Source organism: Mugil cephalus, chromosome 2, assembly GCF_022458985.1.
Source record: "Mugil cephalus isolate CIBA_MC_2020 chromosome 2, CIBA_Mcephalus_1.1, whole genome shotgun sequence".
NCBI lineage: Eukaryota > Metazoa > Chordata > Actinopteri > Mugiliformes > Mugilidae > Mugil > Mugil cephalus.
Window position 1 is genome coordinate 23,572,376 of NC_061771.1, and position 23,019 is coordinate 23,595,394.

The following is a 23,019-nucleotide window of genomic DNA, read 5'->3' on the forward strand; positions in this document are numbered from 1 at the left end:
AAACTATGCAAAAAAAAAACAAAACAAAAAAAAAACTCCCCATCCACCTGCTTCTTTGGAGACAAATTGTGATTTATTTCATGACACCTTCTCTAGTTCTTCTGCCAAGTAAATTAAGTGTTGGACTTTGGGTTCTAACAAATCCTTCAGGACACCATTTCATTATTTAGTGATGTGTATTACTATTAAAGGTAAGGGTCTCTTTTTTTTTTTTTTTTTTTTTTTACCTCCTTTAGCAGTGTTCGCTGTGAGTTCAGTAAGATTCTGCAATGACATAACATTTATTTCCCTTCAGTGTCACATTAACTTTTCACCAAGATCGTGTATTGATGATTGTAGACTCCAGCACATCCCAAAGTTCCTCAGTGGGGTTGAGGTCTGGACTGTGGTGGCCAACTCATTTGTGAAAATGACATCTCATGCTCCCTGAACCACTCTTTCACAATTTCAGACAGTTCTTAACCCAACTTTAGTTGTTTCTGCTCCAGTCTCCTTAGATGTTTTAGATGATTTAACTCTTCTCAAACAGACTAACGTCTTATATGACTGATTAAGAAATGAGAAGCTGCTATTTTGCTTTGTTAAATCCTTTTTTTCTTGGCCAGACTGTGTCGTTTTCATACCTTTAGTTTCGAGCCAATGGTTCAATGGTAAAACCTGCGTGTTTCAGCAGGTGTCAGAGTCCCTAGTGTGAGTCGTGCTCCAAGAAACCTGAAGCCTTAATCCTTCCTGTCCTTCAGCTCAACAGCATCAAACTAAAGAACATCTTATTTGGCTCATTTCAAAGTCTTTGTACTCTCTATAACTAATACAGTCAGTGCAATGCACTTTTCTATAAGGACGACTAAGGATTTAGTCAAAATGTCATCAAGCAGCTCAGTTGTTGCATTATTCTGCATTTCCTCTAAACTGTGAAATTATGCAAACACGCAGACGTGATACCTGGTAGTGACCGTAATGCAAGTCGGTGCATCTCAAGTCGTGGCCGTTCAGTTTCATTGTATGAACATTATATGTACAGAACATTATATGTACAGCGATTGCCTGTGAATTGAAGTGGCGATTGTTGACCACATGTCATAGCAACACGGTAAGGCCAAGTCCTTGCTCCTCTGTGGAGGAGGAAAGAGCAGGTTCAGCTATCGAGTCATGTCCAGTGTGTCTGAGATTGAAGTTACTGAAAAGGCACGAGAGAGCTGAAGAAATGCAACCGTGGGTCTTGATGAGTTAAATAGATGCCGGTCAGAAGAAAAAAACAAAAAGTTGAGTGATATACAAGTGGAAAAGTGGAAGTAACAAATATGATGAGTGTAATGTGATGTGTCTTTACATAACCTTACAGGGTTGCATTTAGTTGGCAATTAAACTAAACACACACACACTAGCTCTGCTTCCTGTCCCGGTGTCCTGGGCACGCACCCAATCTGTGGACAGCCCGGCCTATGTCTCAAGCTGGGAATGTGCTGTTTTCTGTGTGTGTGGCGTGTTGTCGCCATGTCGTGGCTTGTGTCCTATTATCACCCCTCTCCACACACAAACACACAAAAACACACACACACACAGAGCTCTGCCCCCTCCTGGACTCGGCCAGAAGCCAAGACTGCAGCAGGGGGACACTTCATTCAGTCAGATCCGTGGGGTGAGAGTAGGGAGGGAGGGAGGGAGGGAGGAGATGAGATGTGTGTCTCCAGGATGAGAGCAGCGCTGTGGGGGTCACAAATAACCACAACCTCCGACTGTCCACACCGAGGCTGGATGTGCAGGAATGTGGCGCTCACAAGTGTTTGTGCGTGTGTGTGTTTGTTTAAGTACTCGCACAGAACCACTAAGTTCCAAAAAATTATTTTTTTATTCTGAAGGACCAATAAAATTATGGCAAATATTTACAAATAATTACTTCTTAATTTCACATTACAGGTACATAAGTGGAATAATTCACCAACAACAGTCACTCGGGTGGACGGATGGACAGGTACACAGACTGAGTATGAAGAGATGCGTCAGGCAAACTGCAATTTAATATTTCACAGTCAACTCAAAGCCGGGAAGATAAAATAACAATAATATTAACAATAGAAATATAAAAAAATAAGCGTAATATCAAATTCACCACTTATTTCCAGTTTTCTGAACGTAACCGATCACAATCCAGAACAAAAAAAAATCAAAATTAAAATTAAAAAAAAAAATGAGTAAAATGTAAAGGAAGAAAAATCAAGTGATATGATATCTTTGGCAAATTCGCACTGCAGTAAAATACATTCAAATATTAAGACGACACACAACACACGAAGAGAAAAAACACCAAGTTTTGTCACTACTAGAAAATTGAATAAAAAACATACACGTTTTCTTAAAGAAGCATTTCTTTTTTCTCTTTTTTTTTTAAATCCTCCCCTCCAGAATATGTGAAGGCATTTCTCATCTCTTTATGTTGTGTTTGTAATCTGTCCATCTGATAGTTTACGTTTGATTTTTATTTTATTTTTTTTGTTCGTTTGTTTGTTTTGTACAAGATATCAATCGTTTAAAACAGGCATCGCAGGCTTTGGTGAGTGTCACAGATATGTTTTCTGCAGTCGATTCTGAAGAACGGAACGAGCGGGATCGTTAAAACCGAATTCATCCTTTGCACTCTGATGTATGTTTTTCTGTCTTTTTGTTTTTGTTTTTTTTTTTAATTGTCATTATTTCTTTTTTGTAGCAAAACATCACGGATATAAATATCTCTTTAACACCCCAGATAGGAAGCCATGGACACACGAAAAACTCCAGATTGTTACACGAAAGGCCACAGTAAGGTGAAAAATCATGTATCTATTCTTTTTTTTATCATTATTATTATTCCTTTACTTCTTTTTTTTTCTTTTTTTGATTAAAACATCTGCTTAAAAAGCACGGTCGATTTTTGTAGGCTGAGTCGCGTGTTCCTCCTCTTCCACAGTTGAATAATATTAAGATGTACAGAACATTGTAACACTTCAGTATGAGATCTGTCCAGAGCCTAGTTACATCAGCAAGCATGAAACAGATTGTGCCACTAATTGCTGTCAAGATGTGATGCTGAATTCCCCTCAGGTTTTTAGGAAAGGCAGTAGCCGTCTTCATGGATTCGTATTGAGATACAGTCAGGCAGTGTGAGAAATCATAATAAAGGAGGAAAAGGAAGAAAGGAAGGGAAAAAAAAAAAAACCCAACAAATTTGCATTTATTTCAGGTTCCTATTTGACTCGGAGCTGGGATCAAAATTCACGATGCAATTTATTTTCCTGGACAGTGAACTGAAGAAGTGCAGGAAAGGGAATGTTTTAGTGTCATCTCAAACTAGACGGTTCTTTTTTTTTTTCTTTTCTTTTTTTTTTAAATGCTCTGTGGCTGCAAGGAGAGAGAAACGGTAAAACAGCAATAAGACGCCGAGTGTTCTCGACCAAGTGAAGAAGATACCGGCAGCGATATTGCCATTGAAATGACCTCGCGTTTTGGCTCGGGGAAAAAAACACCTGGCTTCATTCCTATGCAGGATTTCTGACAGGACAGTGAGCATCACGTCTGAATAGTCCGAGAGAAAAGTAAGAAAGGGGAGGAAAGAGGGATTAATGGGGCTGTCTCCGGAAAGGGAGGAGGACTTTTTGAGGAAGGTCACGGGCCCGAAAATCAACAGAATAGTTTTTAATATTCCTAATCCTGGTGGTGTGGCGGTGCTTACGGGAGGAGAGGGGAGGCATGGAGGTGGGGACGAGGGGGGGACGAGGGTATGAGATATGATGAGATTAGGGCTGAGGGAGGGGGAGAAAAAAAAGAAGACGGGACGAGCTTCTGATGGCACAGCAGGTTTGGGCTCCCCTGGGGAACACGGGGGCACGAGAGGAGGGGAGATCACCACTTCGCAAAGGACAAAGGGAGGGAGCGCGAGGGTGTGTCTGTACTTTATATTTATGTGTGTGTGTGTGTGCCACGCTTTTTACAGTACCACCCACAATGACAACAACCCCCCCACCCCCTCCTCCTCCCTCATCACTGCAGTCAATGTCACAGCTGCCAATCGAAAAGGGGCTGGCGGCCAGCGAGGATCCAGCCTCAACGAGCGAGGTCAAAGCAATGGCAAGGAAGGCTGTGTCACTACCACACGCATAGTTAACAACTAATCCTGTTAACGTGTCGCTCGGCTCGCGGAGACTCCGGGCGACGGGCTCCGAGTCTGGATTTAGCTCCTCAAGGAGAACGACTTTCAGTCAATATCCTGGCACGTTTGCATCAGTGTGTGTGTGTGTGTGTGTGTGTTGGGTCGAGGAAACGGGTGATTCGGTTATAAGACGCTCTGGTTAATTAAAGCAAACAAGGAAACTGGTTTTAATGAACAAACTTGTTGTGTCTGTCGCTCACCGGGCTCGTTTCTACGTTTTGTGCCGTCTGTCCGTCCTCGTCGAGCCACTCGGCCCCCGTTTCGCTCCGCGTGCGGTCACGGCCCTGAACTTGGACGTTTCGGTCACAGATCCACAACGACGATTAGAAAGGGAGGAGAATAAGCACAGAGTGGATGGTAGGATGTCTTTTTAGCAGCTTAACAGTTACATGGTGTCATGTGGGGTCATCTTTACGATGTGGCCTGTAAAGTTCCATAGGATGTCAAAGGGAGATGTTTATCCTTTTTGTAAGGAAGTCTCATTTTCCACATTACTTTTCCAGTTCGTAGCTTGCAAAATTTGTTAGCATGTGTTGTTTCTAGATGGCAACAGTTGCCTAGCAGCCATGGCCGACCATTTTCATGTGGACGACCTCCATAGTATTAGTCGTAATCTATAGCTATATGATGTGTGGAGAATTCACCTGTACTGACACCTGTGGTCCAGTTAAATATGATTTAATGTTTCTGTGGGTTTGAACTTTGCCGTTGAACTGCAAAATATAAAATATATCATGTGCAATATGCAAAATATATGCAATTGTTTGGGGATATTTTAAAAATGCTTTTCTTTTGCCTATTCTGGCTTTAAAGCTGCAAAAACAACCAAAAACAAACTAAAGACTGTGCACGTTGTAACGCTGTGTTCATCTGAAGCATGATATCTTTCAGTCCAGGGTGAACTGACCATTCTTGGGATATATCTTAACATATTCTCCAAACTTGTGGCTTGTCAATAGAACTTTTTTTTTTTTTTTTTCGTTCTGCAGATCTGTGACGGAAAGATCCAAGTTGGAGTGTGTTTCAGAAACTGGTGGTCTTAAAAACCTGCTGTTCATGCGCTGTTGAAAATATTATCTGACATTGGCTCTATATTAATGTCTTGTGAACGATAATTGAGAGTTTTGTTGCAGGAGTTACAGGGAGGGATGCTGAATCTTGTTTTAGTGACTCATGGTCAGTTGTGGGGGGCGGTTGGAGGGGGTGGGGGTGGGGGGCACGTTGAGATACAAAGGCACTGTCCTTGTTTTCAGCTGGTGTGGTTCAGGTTCAATAATGCCTCAGAAGGATCCAGAGAAAAAGACAGAAATAAGGAAAGGCTCCTGCTGCGGCGCCCACAGGCAGCACAGCAGGCGAGCCGTCATAAGAGTCTTCTTTAGAGTTGTGCACGCAACAACTTTTAAGGTCTACAAATGCAAAAGGATCCACTCTATTACTATTTCAAAAAATCCAGAAACAACAAAGATTGAGAAGCTACCAGCTTTGTGTGTGCCAGCGTTCGTAGTTATATTGTGTTTACGTAGCTAGATTTTGTGTCTCGCACTGCAGATTTGGGACGTCCAATCTGTACGCTAGTAGAAATTACACAGTAGCAGTGAAGCGCTACAGTCAGCCACACATACCCCAAAGCAAAAAGAAAAACAAAAGATACGCGAGCACTCGCAGACAATGGCTAAAACAACACCACGCAACCTTTTAAGTCTTTTTATCGAAAAGAAAACTCTCAGTCGCTAAAAAAATCTAAATTCAAATGTGAATCATTGAAATTGCTATCGACATTGTGACTTTCTCCTCTCGCTCACTGATTACTGTACACAGAATTGAAACAGGAAGCTACGCACAGGTTTAGGAAGGTATTGCCCTTCTCACAAGATCAACGTAGTGGGGCCCTCAGGCAGTCGGGAGGGATGACACACTGATTTCAGATCAGCGCTGAGGGGGCAAACCTGTCCTGTCTGTACACGATGGGTAAGGCCTCGACCCTGGTGTCATGCATTGTCACAGCGCAGAACTCATGTAGGAGACGAACAAAAGGAAATTTTCACGTTTTTTTTTTTCTTTTTTCATTTTTTTTTTCAAAAAAGGAATGCTTTTATAGAAACAATTTAAAACAGCACAAGGACATGTACTCAAAAAGGGGGAGCAGGGTAAGAAGAAGAAGAAGAAGAAGAAGAAGAAGACGTAGGTCGTGACAGGAAGTCTACAAAGTAAAATGGCGCCTTTAAAATGATGATTGAGTCTCTTTGTGCTTTTGTAGTTAGTCAGCCGATCCACTAGGGGGGGCCATCTTTGGGGAGTTTAGAGAGAGAAATAGAAAGACTATAAGAAAGAGAGAGAGAGAAAGAGAGGGTGCCCCTGCTTCCTGTTTTTCTTCTTCTGAATATACAGGAAGTGGATAAAAATGGCATCTTATTCAGCGGCACCTGTGTCAACTGATACCAGGCAACAAACTATGAACAGGAAAATCGCAATCTGATAACATTAGAAACAAAGAAGTCTTCTTATATTTGAAACTTTTTTTTCAAATTTCATATTTCACTGCATCTTCGTCGTCGTCGTCGTCGTCGTCATCATCATCATCACTACTCTAGCACAACAGCGTGACACTATTATCAGTCATTACAGACATTCACTCTCAGCACGGAGTGCAGCGCAGAAAAGCTTCTTAATATATTACTTTGTCTCCATCATTATAAATAGCTCTTGATCGGGACTAAGACTCGACCGGGGAGGTAGGATAGCACCTTCCTTGTACAGTAGCAACGCCTGGTGGAATAGATTTGGGCTCGTGAACGTGAGCGCGTTCGATGTCCCTTTCGCTCCTATTAGAGGCTGTGCTTCGCTGAAAGGCTGGTGTGTCGGACAGTGACGTTCAGACCACTTCAGATGAGAAATGTAGATGCCAGGCATGGATGTATTACGGCAGCTGGATGCAGAACTGACTCACTGTTTACCGCTACCAATTGATGAGCTTCATATTTGTGGGGACTTATAGGCAGTGGATGAAAACACCAATGTGCACTTGCAGCAGATCCACGTAACGTGGAAAATCTTGTCAATCTTCAAAGGTCTAGAATCTGTGATGTGAGTTTTCGTTAAATGAGCTGTTTGTTATACCCCACCCCTGTGTGACGTTCATCTGATCATAATTAGGCATTACGAGGCCAGTCAAGCTTGGGATTTCTTTAAATTCAGTTTATTTAAAAATGACCAGAATTTGACCATATATATATATAATATATATATACACAGTAACAAACAAGGGTCAGGTATAACTTTTGTGACTTACACGCCCCGGAGGAAATGTGTTGTATCTGCAGGAAGGAGATTTGATTGATAATGATGTGGATGGTTTTGGTCATTCGTCGTTGTGAGGATTGGAGAGGTTGGATTGTCTTTAAGTCATTGTAGCGTGGCATAGAAAAACTGATTGATGTGGGGGTCGTAAAAGCACTGTTTTTAAAAGGGGGGATCTGATCTGCTCATTCGATCACAACAAAGCTTCAGTCACTGCTGCACGTTTGATTAGTGAAAATCTAGACCGGGGTATTGAGCACTGTGTTAAATCAGCTCTACACCCGTTAGTCCTCACAGTAACCGATGCAGTGTTGCGCCGCAGCCCGGGAGTGTGTTTGTTGGTTAAGTGTCAATCGAGTCAAATTCAAACTTCACTAACGTCAGGGATTTGAAATCATATCCTCATCGGAGTCCGTTCGTAGGCGGATTTGTACTGAGCGGTGCTGGTGCTATCCCTCCCTCCCTTTCCTCCCTCGTCTCTTGCCCCTCACCCTCCTCTTCTCTCTGCAGGTGGCGGGAGGGGAGGGGGGGGGGGGGGGTCAATGGCGGTCGTAGGCGGAGGCTGTGGCGGTGGCAGCAGGACCTGCCCCCCGTGACGTCGCACTGTAATAGTAGGGTGACCCTGGGAGGAAACACAGACACAGGTAAGTCAGCTTTGACACAACTGGGTCTCGTTTTTCTGTTTCTGTTTCTGTTGGCTTGGTTGCTCATCAGGTGGTTTCAAGTTTCATCAGATGAGAAATCAGTGCAGATTAAAACATTATTGTCCTAAAACGTTTTTGCAAATTACATATTTCTTATATTCTTATATTATATATTTCTGCATTAGATGCAGAGCAGTGTTGGTGTCGTCTGATTAGGGCAGGACGATTATGGGAAAAAATAATAATCAAAATTATTTTGATTGACATTGAACCACCAAAACTCAACTTTTAATATAACTTTTTATAGCTTAAATGTCAGAGCCTCCATTATCTCTCGCTGTCGCCGGGAGCTGGTGGGATGTGGAGTGGTATTGTAAAGAGTGTCCTCAATGGAGGACTGTGTGGCGGTGGCTGAATTTGAAGCGTTTTTTGGGTCTTTTGCTCCTTCAATACTTTGTCATAGATCACTTCATGGCAGAACTTTAAATGGTTAAATAAATTTGTTGTGTTGCTTTGGGTGCAGACACGACAGCGCGACAAACTTTGCAAAATGTCTCCAAATGACCAAAGTTGTTCTGCCTTTCTTTTCAACTAAAGGCTCAGGCCGGTTTTCTGCCATGTTGTCAATCGCTCGCTCCACAATAGATCCACACACGTCACACGCTTCCTGCAGCTGCATGCGACAGAGGTTCACATTAATCGTTTTTCTTTTTTGAGAAGCCAAAATTTGATTAATCATCCAGCCCTACATCTGATTAATATAAGTCAAATATTAACTCTGCTCTTTGTCCTGATTTTCTCTTTCTCAGCTCTAATTTGAGGCTTTTTTACATTTAAAAAACAAATAAATGTATTGGCAATGACTTAATAGCAGCTTTAAACCATCACTTGGGGGTAAAATTTAAAGCGTGAGCAAAGAGAAGATAGACCATGATCCTTCACTGGGCATGAAAAGGACTTTCTCTTCAAAATAAGTTTGGCTAATCTGGTGATTTGTGTAAAACTTGTTCGATTGTCTCGTACTTTTTTACTCATTTCTTTCCCCTGTGGACTTCTCTCTCAATGTCATCACGTTCACAGATCTCAGCAATTAACTTGCTGAGACTAAATTGTTCCATTTTTTTTTTTTTATTCAGATAGGAATGATGGTTAAAATGACAAAAAAAAAAAAAATCAAACTCAGGTTGTAAAGAATCTGAATTCTTCTCCCTTAACAGCTCGAGGTTAGTTAAATGCAGTGTAACTGTGAAATGAGCAGCTTCAATTTTCCTGTTAAGATTAATAATTTTGGTTTGAATGTGAGTCGTGAAAGGCAGGGATGAGATGACATGAGCTGATGGAGCTAATGACAGAAAAAAAATCGTCTTCCTTTTCATGTACAACCAATAAAATTAACTCGGTCCACTTCCTGACTCTTTCTTCCAGCTTCGCCCTCCTCCCTCCCTCTCTCCCTCCCTCCCTCTCACACACACACACACACACACACACACACACACACACACACACACACACACTATCTAAGTGACAGTCTAAGCTGACATACTGAGTACAGCTCTACTACTTCTGATCCCTTGAGTCTATTCTCTCCCCAGGGAAGAGGTCAATTCAATACTGTAACCCCACAGACACGCAGAAACCCACACTCACACACCTTGATACACACAGAAAAAAGAAAAAATCACCACCTGTCTCCGTCACTTCCATCAATCAGCCCTGCGGTGTGTTGACAGGTTATGTCTGTCCACAGTCCAGGTAATCTCAGGAGCCTCTTTGGGGAAGTGAGGCATTAAGCCGACCTGACAAACTATTTAGTCTCACTCAAGACTTCAGACGTCCTCTCTACCTCATGTTGCCCCTTTCTTTTATGTCTCACCCTCTCTGTCATACTTTCCTCTGCACCTCAGCTTCTCCCCATCCCCTCTGTCATCAGTCTTAACCCTTTCAGTGTCTCCAAATGTGATTTTGTCCTCGTATTATGTGCCCACTCATCCGTTATCATACTAAAGTTACTTAGCACGTTCTTATTCTTCTTTCTCCCTTTTCCTCCACCGTCATCTGTCCTCGTTGTTGCACCACCTCTCTGTACATACACCAACCAGGTATAACATTATGACCACCTCCCTGATACTGTGTAGGTTTGGGTCCTATGGGTTGAGGGGAGGGGCCTCTGTGGATCATCCCACAGATATTTGATCAGTTCGGGATCTAGTGAATTTGGAGGCCAGGTCAACACTTTGTGCTGTTTTTCATGTTTTTTTAGTGGTTCCTAAACTGCTTTTGTGTATGGGGATGACTGCTGCCATCCAGGAGTGTCATTTCTGTGGGGTAGGGGTACGTGGTTTGGTAGAGATGGCTGCTACATGTCTAAGTAAATGCCAGGTCCAAAAGTTTCCCAGCAGAACGCTGCATTGTCACGAGATTGTGAATGTCATTTACCTCTCCTGTCAGTGGTCATAATGTTGTGGCTGAATTCTCGTGCACACTCATCTCTTTCAATTGCTTTGTCTTACACCTTTTTTTTTTTCTCCCCCTCCCCCACCTACCTTGCATCTGTCCTGCCTGGCTGGTGAAGAGACTGGAGGAGCAGCCGATTTCCGTCCCCAGGAGAGACCCATAGTCCTGCTGAAACACTGGGGACAGAGGGATGGAGGGAAGGAGGGAGAAGGAGAGGTAAGGAGAGGAAAGGGTGGGGGCGCACTACAGGTCATCACAGCCTGACCCCTCTAACCTATTGACCTTTCACCCCCCTGACCCCTCCCGGCCGTATCACCTTTAAACGTGAACCCTGAAATGACTCCCTGGACAATGAATTTGACAGTGACTGTTTTTGGCTTTGGGTTAATTTCTCCTCTTCGACACAAATGCAAGTGAGAGAAGTGAAGTTGTTGCTTGCTTTGCAGCCTGTCAGGAAACTGGAAAAGTCTTCTACTCAGCAGAACATCACAATATGCAGTATGTAAATACACATCAGTATACTGTATACTGTACCGCGACCCTTTAACACCAGGCATAATGTCAAAGTAGAGAAAACCTTTTCCAACAAAGGCAAAAAAAATGAAAGATAACATTTCTTGTGTGTTGCTGGTGCTGGATTATTTCTCAGTCCTAGAGGCCGATGCCGGGGACAGTGTGGGACTGACTGAGCGGTGAATGGTTTTTGTTTTATTAGCATATTTGCTAGTTTGCGAGCTAGCTAAGAGGCTGCCATTTTCACATGAAACGCACATGTATCATCATCACTGCCAATTAATACGTCCTGCTACTTTGTGTTAATTTAATGGGCCTTAATGCGACAGTGATTGCGTGGAACACGGTGGTCCGAGTCAGCTTCCTCCCCGATTAAATCCCAAAACGCGAGGCTGCTAATCTGTCCCTTCGCTCGCTGTACCTCCCTGTCTCCCCTTCCCTTCGAAATCCATTCACACCTCAAATTGCCAGTCTTTAAAAAATGAAAAAAGGAAAAAAAGCTCTGCAGAACCATTAGTATGTCTATGACGCAGTACAATACAGACTGAAATGTAATGTAATGGGGGGAAAAATGAACAGTGGAGCATGAAAGATACAAGGCGGCGTTAGAAAGCTGGGAATTGGGATGTGAGGTAGAATGAAATGGAATTCATTGATACAATTATTGATCTACTTCTGGCGAGCAGAAGATGTGTGATACACCAACCTAATAGGCTGGGGTTGGGAAATCTCCATGATTCGTTGTATGTGGAATACTGCGGATGGGAATATGGACTTCCGGAAAAATCTCCCCCTGAAAGAAAACAGAAAAGAAGAAACGGAGCAGGTTAAGAAATAGCTGAGTGTAAACGGGAGCATCCTGTATCTGTTTCAGGAAGGAACAGGCCTGGATGTTGCTTTTGCTGATAACAATGAAGCTGTGGTTGAGAAAGATAAGGGATATTACATTCTTACAGAATTCACAAATTAAGATAAACAATACATATTTACAGTCTTTTACAAATCCAGGTTCAATATTAGGGACGGGCATCAATAACCGGTTCAATTCATCGATATCATTAACCTTCATGCTTATCGACTCTTTTCGTGCTTAATCTTCACGTCCCAGTCCAGATGGTGGCTGTAATGCACCTAAAAGTTGTTTGCCAAACTCCCATAAAATGAAAGAAGAAGAATCTTTACATCGGTCGAAGCACGACATTAGCATCACGTGACGAAAAGGAAGAGGTGATGGCGGAGAGACTGAAACGGTCCAAAGTGGCTTCACTTTGCTAAAAGCGACTGTAACAGCACAACGTGCAATTTATGCAGCGTGAACCACGAACGCCTACTTTTTTCTAGACCTAAAATTCACAGAAGGAACTGATAAAGAATCTGATCGATAAGCAAAATCGTTAATGGCATCGGTATCAATAAAATCGATGCCCATCCCTGTTCAGGATTCCCCCGAGCACCGAGGAGGACAACGCTCAGAAACCCAAATAAGTTCCTTTCAACCAGTAACAATTCTTGGAAACCAGGGATGAATGCGTATTGTGGTTTTAGAAACTGGACACATGCACAACAGAACCACGCAGCAAATACTGAATTGTAAGTACTTGTTGAGTAACCTAGTTTTAAACAAAACGGTTTTGTGAACTGCAGAGCTCAGTGAGGCGGTAGCCGCCTCGCCCATACAGCGGATGATAGCGTAGCTTTTCTCCCTCATTTACTACTTACTGTCTGGGGTCTACTCTCTTCCTCTTGTCTCCTTCCCTCCCACTCTTCCCTTCACCCCCTTTTCCTCTTCATTTTTTCTCCCTCGTCCTCCGGCCCGCCTGACCACAGCCCGCCCATCACCCTTCACATCAAAACAACATTCTCCTCCCGTTTCTCTGCCTCTCTTTCCTCCATCTCTCCGCTGACTTGCTCTCTTTTTTTTCACTCTTTTGCTCCTTCATTCTTTCTCTCTTTCTTTCTTTCTTTCTTTCTTCTCTCCTGAACCTTCACTCCTCCCAGGGGATCCCTCTCCCATAGCTGACAGTCACAGACCCTGATGCCCCCTCCTCTCCAGCCTCCTCCCACCCATTCCTCCTCTCTCCTTCTCGTTCTGTCGGTTCTGCCTCACTGCTCTCCTACACCCCCTCTGAGTGTCAGCCCCCTGCTGCAGAGAGAAAGACAGAGAGAGACGGAGAGAGAGAGAGAAGAGGAGAACACCAGGAGAGAGTTGCTTGCTTAATGAAGGTATGATATTAGACAGAGTGAACAAAAAGGAGGATAATTTGCCGGAGAAGAGCCGAGATAAAACACGGCGAAGCCGGAGGAGCAAAGTTTGTAGATTATCTCCTCCAGTCATTCTAGTCAGCTTTGAAAATCCACCTGAGAAAAACTGTGATGCTGTTTGTGTCTGTCTGTGTGTGTGTGTGTGTGTGTGTGTGTGCGTGTGTGCGTGTTTGTATGTTTGTATGTGCAAACCCAAGTTTTCTTTGTGCAAGCGTGCGCGTGCCCATGTGTGCGTATGTTTAGCTGCGTCTGTCAGGTGGGGTCGGGATGCGGTCTCCATGGCATCCCCGGGTGCGAACATCCTCTCCCTTGTCATCACCGTGGTGACGGCAGTGTGTCAGGTTGTTTAGGAGACGAGGAGGGGAGTGGAGGGGAGGCGAGGCTCAGGGGTCTCCCTCGTGTAGCTCGGTGTCAAGGTCGCGCACACACACACACACACACACACACACACACACACAGTGTCAAAAACAAACACACATGCCACGCAAACAATCGCATGCCGGCGCACACATGAAAAATACAGCAACCCAAACACACACACACACAAATATGCTGTCAAACCTGAGGACAGGACGGGGTGAGCGCAAGGGGGACAGGGCGACAGGGTTACCCATCTTAAGACGTGCTGTTCTAACATGTCCTCCGAGAGTCTGCGCTCGTGTGTGTGTGTGTGTGTCACAGACTGAATGATTGGGAATACACAGAGGCAACAACTTGTAAACAGCATTGTATTTTGACTTTGTTTCTCTGCAGTATTCTTCACGCTGACCACCGCTGCAAGTCCAAGAGAAAGAGAGAGAGATGGGGGGGGGCGAAAAAAGAATAGCGGCCCAGGATTGAAACACAAAAGCGCCGTAGAAGGCGGAGTGGAAGGGAATGAATGAATTAGTCGTGGGTCACTGGTGATTCTCATTAAAAACAAATTACTAATGTTGAGGAGGGACAGCTGTGCTACTGTGGCTGGTTTCTAATGACACACGGAGACACACACACGCAAACACACCGCGTGCGTGCACGCAAACACACACCCGCCCCCCCCTGGGAGCTCTGTCAGCCGTAGTGTAGACAGACAAGAAAGAGGAAGTGGCGACGCTAAGTACCCCCCTCTGAACGCATGCACGGCATCCAGGAGAAGACTCAACAGATACGTAAGCACGGAGCTGTGGAGGAGACGCGACTCACCGTGGAATTAAAACACTACTGTATGCACGTTGTATCTCCCCACAGCACGCATACTCGGTTTAAAGTTAAGTTTAGTGATGTTGATTAGAGCAAAGGTGAGTCTCCATGAAGTGAACTTACCAGGTACCATGCCAGTGAGGGAGGGGGTGGAGTAGCTGCCCTGTCCGGTGGGGGGGACATGAGGAGGGTAGCCGGGCAGAGTGGTGCTGGCTAAGTCTCGACCTGTATTTAGAAACACACGTTAGCAAACATTAGCATCTATCAGTATATCCTTAATAGTTTCAACACTGTGTTCACTAGTTCACAATGATCTGGGTCACCATTGCGTTTACACTGCCTAGATCCATGTGTTATAATGTGTTTTGCAGCTTTTTACTGCATCGTATTTGATGTTCTTTAAATATTGCCTGTTCCAAATGTTTAGCACTTGACCAGAACAATTTCAGCACTTTAACAAGTTCCCAAAAGTCCAAGCTGATGCCCTGAGATGTCTTGTTTGCTTCCGATATTACAAAAGGTAAGAAAGAGATTTTACATTTCTGTCATGTAAAAGTGAGGAAATCTTTTAAAATCTGGATAAAGTGATTATTTAGGTGACCTAATGTATTATCATCTTTTAGTTTTTTGCTTATGGTATAGGTCACACCTGTTGTGCTATAAAAAGGTGAATTTATACTTTTTTAAATTGTGAGTCTACACATCAAAATAGTAAAGGCGCTGAATGTATGTTGTAGCATAAATGCTTTAAAAAAAAAATCACGCAGACGCACATTCAGGACATCCTTCTTTCTTTTGTTTCCCGCCTCCTTGGCATCTATTAATTTAGCCGCTCCCCGTTCCCTCGTTAAATCCCCCTCCTTCCTCTGTCTGTCACTTGGTGGATAGGATATATAACTGCATTAGACTACATGACAGTGTGTCGACCCAAATCATTTCTCTATGTTTGCGCGTAGTAGACACTGGGAGTGCGTGGAGAGGGTGCCTTCCATTTATCATCATCTCATACACACATTGAGCCGCGCGCACACACACACACACACATCAACGTCCTCCTCCTTCCCTCCTTCACACACACATTTATCATCATCATAAACAGCTCAGACGCTAACACCATCAATCCCATTCACTTCCCCTCCACTTAACCACTGCTAACTAACTGAGAGGAGGAGGAGGAGGAGGAGGAGGAGGAGGCGATGTAGAGGAGGTAATAGAGAGGATAAGAGGAAAGGGAAAAAATTATATGAAACAAAATAGAGACAAAAGGGAAAACAGAAGGAAAGACAGGGGCTGCTAAATACTAGCAGGACAATAATAATGTTAGTACGAGCATTATCCCAGCTCCAGTTTATGCTATTGCATTGTATTTTTCACTAAAGGCTTAAGTTCACTTAGTTATAAAACATTTTTACAGTATGTCCGCCTTCATTTTATACGGTATTTAAACGTTGCAGATTTTGATTTACAAACTGTATCACATTTTACATTCGTTTTAAAATATGTTGCATATGTGCACTGACCAGTATTTTGGAATATTTCCTTCTCAACACAAATTGTGTTGTGTTGAACCCTGCTAGCAGCTCTTCCATCACATTACTAGGAACAACTCTACCGTGAATAGGTAACATCGGCGTGCTAACATGCGCTGGCTAACACGAGGATAGCAAGGCTGTCTTGACATGAAACTTGTGAGCTCAAAAAGGGAAAACGTATACACAAAGTGTAGCTTGGCGTTTGAGGGAAATGTTAGCCATAAGTCATGAGAACACCGCTGCTACGCATCTAACAAAACAACAACACAACAACCAGGATTTAATGTAAGAAAAGATGAAATACAAGTATTTTATTTAGACAAAAACTGAAATAGCTGTTCTACCTCCATAATGATGCTCAAATTGATGTGATATCAACAGTGCCAACTTTCATCGTCTTCCTTTTGAGTGGGCTTTTTCGTAGATATGGTTTAGGTGGGTTCGGTAGAGTATCTGTGTTAATATTGAAGAGGCAGTAGCAGGTTGTGGGTTTTTTTTTTTGACTGAATGAGTGAGTGTTTTTTGAGGTGTATTATATTTCCATTTTATAGTTACAGTAACGTAGTTGTCGGAGGAAATTGCTACCTCTCCATCTTAGAAGCAACACTCATTACAAAGACAGATTAATCACAGTGTGTTAACTATATCATACACACAACACCCTGTATACTGTTTATCTTGTGTCTCTTCTTGTGAATGTCACAAACAGGTAACTATTGTAATGCACGCCACCTCTTTAGAAATTAGCTTTAACCTCGACATGTTTGCCACGTTCTCATCTGTAGTTAAGAGACGTTGAGACACTATAATCTAGAAATGCTAACCTTATCAGGACCAGAGTAGTAGCTACCATCTCTAAAGGTAGTGGTTAATGTGAAAAAAGACATCCAGTTATCATCACTGTAACGTCATTCAAAGGCGTAAACTGTTGACTTGTGATAGTCTTGTGTGTCTCGCTGATACCAGTCTAGTGTACAGGGTAATTAATGACTTGGCTGCTCCTCCATTAAGGGAGTTCACATCACTGCGTCCGATCAATAGGAGGACAACTAGGATGACCAGTCAAGGCGAGTGTCTAGTACAGCGCAGATCGACCTTCTCTGTAAGAGCCACTAAATACTGGAGTTCAGTACCGAGCGAGACCAGAGACATCAGCACCTTCACTGGCTTTAAATCCACCATTAAATCATGGCTAAAATCAACCCAATCACGCACATAACGTCAAACCCTGGCTCATAATTCACTGGTTGTTAGTGTGTAACATTATGATTTTATTGTTGCCATTTTGATGTGTCTTAATAGTGTGAAACTTTGTATTTAGGTGTGCTAGATAGCGTCACATCTCTGTCTTGACACTTTGTTTTGGGACTACAGATGGAAATTAGCTAGAAGCTAACTCTGGTGTGGCTGAGAGCTGTGCACTGTCCCTGTTAAAGAAAACAATCAGATAAATAAATAAATGTGGTCTAAGGTGACATTTCACATTTACACTTGCTGCAAGTAGCTAAGAAGATGGCATGTGTGATCACAAATCAGCCGAGGCTCCCATTTCCCACTTCTGTGCTTCGTTATTCGCCTCTTCACCTCCCTCCTCCTCCCCACTCGCGCGTCTTTTCCACAGACCCTCCGTAGCTTCCCTCTGTCCCTCTCCACCTCCTCTCTCCTGTCTCGGCGTAGTAAAGTTTTTCTCTGCGTTTGATGCGACAGCGAGGCATTAGTGCAGACGGGCTACTCATCCGCTCAGGGTCAGTGCACAGGGCAAGGAGGAGAGGGAGGAGAGGGTGGAGGAGAGGAGAGATGGACTCTCTACAGCCCAACTTAGAGGGGGCAGACAGGGCCAGATCCTCTGAGGTGTGTATCTCCGTGTGCGTGTGTGTGTGTGTGTGCGCACAGTGTATTTCTGCATATGTATGGCAGTTGTATTGATGTATCTGTTCTCCACAGCTTTGCTGTAGAGGTCAACGAACAAGTACAAGTCTCCTCCGTGCTCGCTCGCAGCTACAGAGGAACACACATCCTCCTCCGCCTCCCCGTCTCTCTTACTGTCGGCCTCTTCTATCTCTCCGCGCATCAAGCAGCCATCACGGCAACACATGTCAAACCTACAGGGATCAAGAGCGCGCATTGTGTCCTTTGAGTGTTTTGCGCTCAAGCAGACTGGCTGGAATTCAGGGTAAGAGAAAATGCCCTGCAGATATGGAGGGGCTCAGGGAAAAAAAAAAAAAAAAAGAAAAAGAAAAAGGACAGAGTGTAAATGTTGCTCTACAGCATGTGTCCGGGGTATCAGCACTTCAAGGATGCAATAACATTGCGTCAAACACACAGCCGTCTGATCCCCTAGAGGGAGCTCTATTCTGGGGGAAAAGACAGGCTAGGAAATGCATGCATAATATTCACAAGGGGTGTGTGTGTGTGTGTGAATATGAATGTGTGTTTGCATGCATAAGCAGAAATGGAAATTTTTATCTCTCTCTCTCTTTTTCTCTCCCTCTCTGTCTCTTTCCCTCTTCCGGCGTAAGAGCAGGTAATATTCCTCTGCGGCTTCAGAGGGCAAAAAAAAAAAAAAGAGCACATTCCCAGATATCCCAAATTCCCAGCTCTATGATTCCCCTCATTACAGATGGGAACGTCAAAGCCTTGTCCAAGTGCTCCCTGGTCTGCTCTTAATTAACCGCTGCCTCTCCCAGCGCCCCTAAATGGAGGAAGAGGACGAGACGAGGCTGTGATTTTTCCTCTGTTCTCACACCTTTATATTCTTCCTTCCCTCTGAGATTTCACCTCTCCTGAGATCCAAAGCTCAGAGCTATTTAACCACTTAGAATCATTTTGCCTACTGTCATGGCAGGAGTAGATGGATTTTTATTGCCCTGATCGTCACTTAGGCTGACAAAAACTAAACGTGTTTCTTTTTCCTGGTCAAAATAACAATAACTTGATTGATTTCATTACCGATAAAAGTTTGAATGGTGCATGCAAATGTAAACATTATTTTTCTCGTCTTAATATTATCACAACGGACATAAAATTGACATCTGTGCATCACAAAAGACAAGTAGTCAATGAAACAGTACAAAGTAGTGCTTGGACTTCCCGGTCAGATTAGTGTGCAAGAAAAAAGACATGCTAGACGCTGAATGTGCTCCCAAAATACAACTACTTGAGGATGCTTTGATACTGAAATATAAATTTATACAAACCTTTCTTGGGAGCCTCTATCTTTCTATCTTTTGGAGCAGCAGTGTAGACATAATTTGGATTTATTTATTTATTTACCTGGAACTAGTGAGTAGGACTGCGGCCCCGACACACTGGCTCCTAACTCGGCCCCCGTGCCCGGATTGGCCAGACTGTTCTTCATTTCATCCAGTCCGCCTGCTAGCGAGGCCATGGCCGAATAATCTGAGGTCTGGAAAGAAACAAGGAGGCAGAGAAAGAGTAAATGTATCAACAAAATCGAACCAACGAGAGTGAATCATGAAATTTACTGTGGTCAGCTGTGACCGGCGCCTCTAATGTTTCCAAAATGCTGTACCTTCCTCATAGCAGAGAGCAAAGGAGCGACTGCATCAACGCACACACACACACACACACACACACACACACACACACAGACACACACAGAGCGACGTACAGAAACACACCTACAGCGTAGAGTCTATTGATCTGTTTACAAAGACAGGGATTTACTGTACAACCAAGTCCAACAGTCTATAACCACAGGATCAGCTTGCTCTTTCTCTTCATCCCTCTCATCCTCACACATACATCGTACTTACACACACACACACACACACACACACACACATACACATATGTTTACACACATACCCACTGGCGTTACATAGACCATAGCAAACACAAAGCCTCTTGTTTCCCCAGACACCAACAACAATAAGAACTGTGATCATCGCAGCACACGTACACACAGGCTCCCGATGCCCTCAAGACACACACACACACACACACACACACACACACACACACATGCACGCACACCCTCTACAGAACTCAAAAATCTTGTTGAGAAGATGAGACCAAAGTGACGAAGCAGTTTCTGTTCTGTTTTTATTCGCTGTGCAAGTTCTATTAAATCTGTTTTTTAAAAACAAAACAAACTTCTACTACTATACAAGTCAAAAGGATATAAAGAATCTACTTTACCTCAGTTTATTTCTGTCTAAATAATTAGATTTTCTTAATGTGAGCAGGGAAAACTCAGGAAAATAATGTACTTTTATTGCCCAGTTCTGGATGGGAGTCAAAAAAAAATGTTTGATTTGTCTTCTCCAAATAATAGATGTGAAATGTTAGAAAGTAATAATCTATTGTCCAAAATAATAGGTTTAACTGTTATGTCAACTAAGGTCATGTAGACAGATTCTGAGGAACGTTTCCTCCGCAGCTGAAGTTCGGTAAAATTCACCTCGACGGACAGATAATGGAAACTGTTCGTTTACCTGCGTTTGACCCCGACGCAAAGCCACGACCCATCCATCCTCATTTCTCTGTCTGTGTGTGTGTGTGTGTGTGTGTGTGTGTAAAGGAGAGAGTGTATAAATGTGTGCGGGCATGAGTGAGAACGATGTGCAGTGATTTAGAGTGATGGTATTGGAACTGATTACCAACTAAATATAGATTAACCACCTCAGAATCTCGAGGCCCCTGGATTCATGATGTGTCTGCAGAGTCTCTCTGATATCAGAATGTGTCTGTGTACATGCTTTTGTGTCCATGCAGTTTTCAGTGGCTTTCATATCTGAATGTTTTCAGGGGAGAAAAGAAAACAAAAAGACAATAGCCGTGAGGAAAAGTGATCAGATTTTATCTTTTCAGTTTGTGCACCAATGTAATTATAAAGAGGCTTGGACCAACACCTATTTGATACACACACATTTCCTTGGCTAGTATCAGCAGAACTTTCTGTAAAAAAATATAAACGGAAGAAGACGGCATCACTAAGTCACAAGGGGGAGTGGCTTCATGTAGGAATGGACTAATCTATTTTATTAGTCGGTGACGCTAAAGTTAGGTTGTCATTTATTGGTACATACAACTATCAATAACTCGTACTTTCAATCACAAACTGTTCTGAATGTACGTCTATGCAGAAATAAATAAATAATTAATAATCGATAGAAACGTAGCATCCGTAGCTACTGGAAACATGCTTCCCTGTATAAACTGAGAAGATTAAGTTTGATCACTTTTGTTCATTCAGAGGCTTCTGAACCTTTCTTTCCTTTTTTCTTTTTTTTTTTTTGTCGCTGCAGACCTGCGTATGTGTGTGTTGGCGTTGGTGTTGGTGTACACTAATGACACCGATCAGAATTTCCTTTAGGCGATGAGGTGAGCGTTTTGCACTGACCCTCTTAATACTTCTGCGTCCGTGTCTGCGGAGGTGTAAAGTGTGGGCGTGTGTTTGTGTTCACTGACCTCTTAAACACCCCTGTGCTCGTCAACACACAACACAACCACTGGACTGTGACCTGCCAAATAAGAGCTTACTCTGTACACTACACACACCACCACCACCCACGCCCCCCCCTCCTCTCTCTTTAGACTTCAGGCACGTTTAAAGCCCCCTACTTCCATCTCACATAACACCTGTAGTTTTTTTTTTTTTCCTTTCTCCCAGACATACATGCTACCTCTGCACCCCCTCCCCACCTCCCTCTCTTGGCTACACTCTGTCTTATTATAATGGCATCTAATACGTCCGTGTATCCGTGTGTAAATGGGGGCCAGGCAGCAGCATCAGAGAGGAAGGGGTCCGCCGTGGTAATTGGCCATGATGAAGTTTGGCCAGTGGGGTGACAGGCACGCTAAGGAAGATGGATCATTCTCATTCGCCCCCGTAAATGTTGTCAATTCCAGCGCTCATACAGCGCCATCAGCCCTCATCAAAGACGAGGGACGCAGCTGCCTGGTCGCGGAAAGGGGCTGGGGTTTTGGGGGGGTTGGTGGTGCCGGTTTGGGAGGAGTTGTCGGGGGGCCGGATGGAGGGGTTACAAAAGAAGGTGGCGAGGGTGATCTATACTAGGGACAAAAAAAAAAATAAAAAATAGCCAGAAACAAGCATTGAAAATGGGGAAATACAAATAACATCTGCAGGAGAGAAGGAATGAGAGGAAAGAGAAGAGACACTGATTGAGATTATTGGGGAAAACCAATAAAAGACGGTGCAAGGAAATGGGCCAAAGAAAACATGTTTCTTTTGGGAGATCTGAGAGTATTAAGCCGTGTTTGAACCGGTCCAAGGCAAGAGGATTCTGGGCGGAATAAAAGTCTGGCAAAATAGCTAAAAGCTGCTGAGATGGACAATGAAATGACCTCAATTATAAACTTTGTATTGTCTTGGTTGTATTCATTGAGCATCAAACTGAACATAACTGTCTGCAACTAATGAAAGGGAGTGTAAAAAATGTAGAAATGTTCACATACAATTGCAAGAATCTACCACTGGGTCCGAAAAACATTAGCCAACTACTCCAAGTAATTTGTTGCATAGTGAAAAACAATGAAGTTGCTCTCTAGCTAACTAAGTTTATACATCGGCAAAGTCCTTCACTATTTAACTCTGTCACAGCAACTGTTATAGTTTTCACTCTCTCTTCCACACAGCAGGTTGATCTGCTGACTCAGATATGGTTGAGGTTCGTTCCAAATCTCACATCAATAAAAGGTGAGCCATAATCGTCCCTCTTACACACACACACACACACACACACACACACACACAGACACACACATGCTGGCCCTGTTGGCTCACACCATTTGCATAATAGTATTTCCCCGTTCCTCCATTCCCCAAATAGCTCCCGATTTCTCCATCTCCCACTCGCTCCCTCTCGCCACATTGTCTTGTCTACCCCTGATGGAAAAAGGCTTGACTATAAACAAATACAATTCCCTCAGAGGCCCACAAACTGAGACAGGGATTGCGAGGAAGGAATTT

At 43.4% G+C, this 23,019-nt stretch overlaps 1 protein-coding gene across 5 annotated transcripts in view; it reads right to left on the bottom strand.

Moving 5' to 3' along the window:
• Nucleotides 1–1,826: 1,826 nt before the first annotated feature.
• The window catches only part of pax5 (paired box 5), a 53,630-nt gene continuing 32,437 nt past the window's right edge, over nt 1,827–23,019 (bottom strand). For all 5 annotated transcript variants that reach the window (XM_047579465.1, XM_047579467.1, XM_047579462.1 and 2 more), the window contains 5 exons: nt 19,338–19,470; nt 14,656–14,757; nt 11,798–11,884; nt 10,668–10,754; nt 1,827–8,102 (listed from right to left, as the gene is read on the bottom strand). In XM_047579465.1, the coding sequence (XP_047435421.1) occupies nt 8,020–8,102; nt 10,668–10,754; nt 11,798–11,884; nt 14,656–14,757; nt 19,338–19,470 (492 nt within the window). In that variant the 3' untranslated portion in view covers nt 1,827–8,019. The remainder of the gene's footprint in view (nt 8,103–10,667; nt 10,755–11,797; nt 11,885–14,655; nt 14,758–19,337; nt 19,471–23,019) is intronic.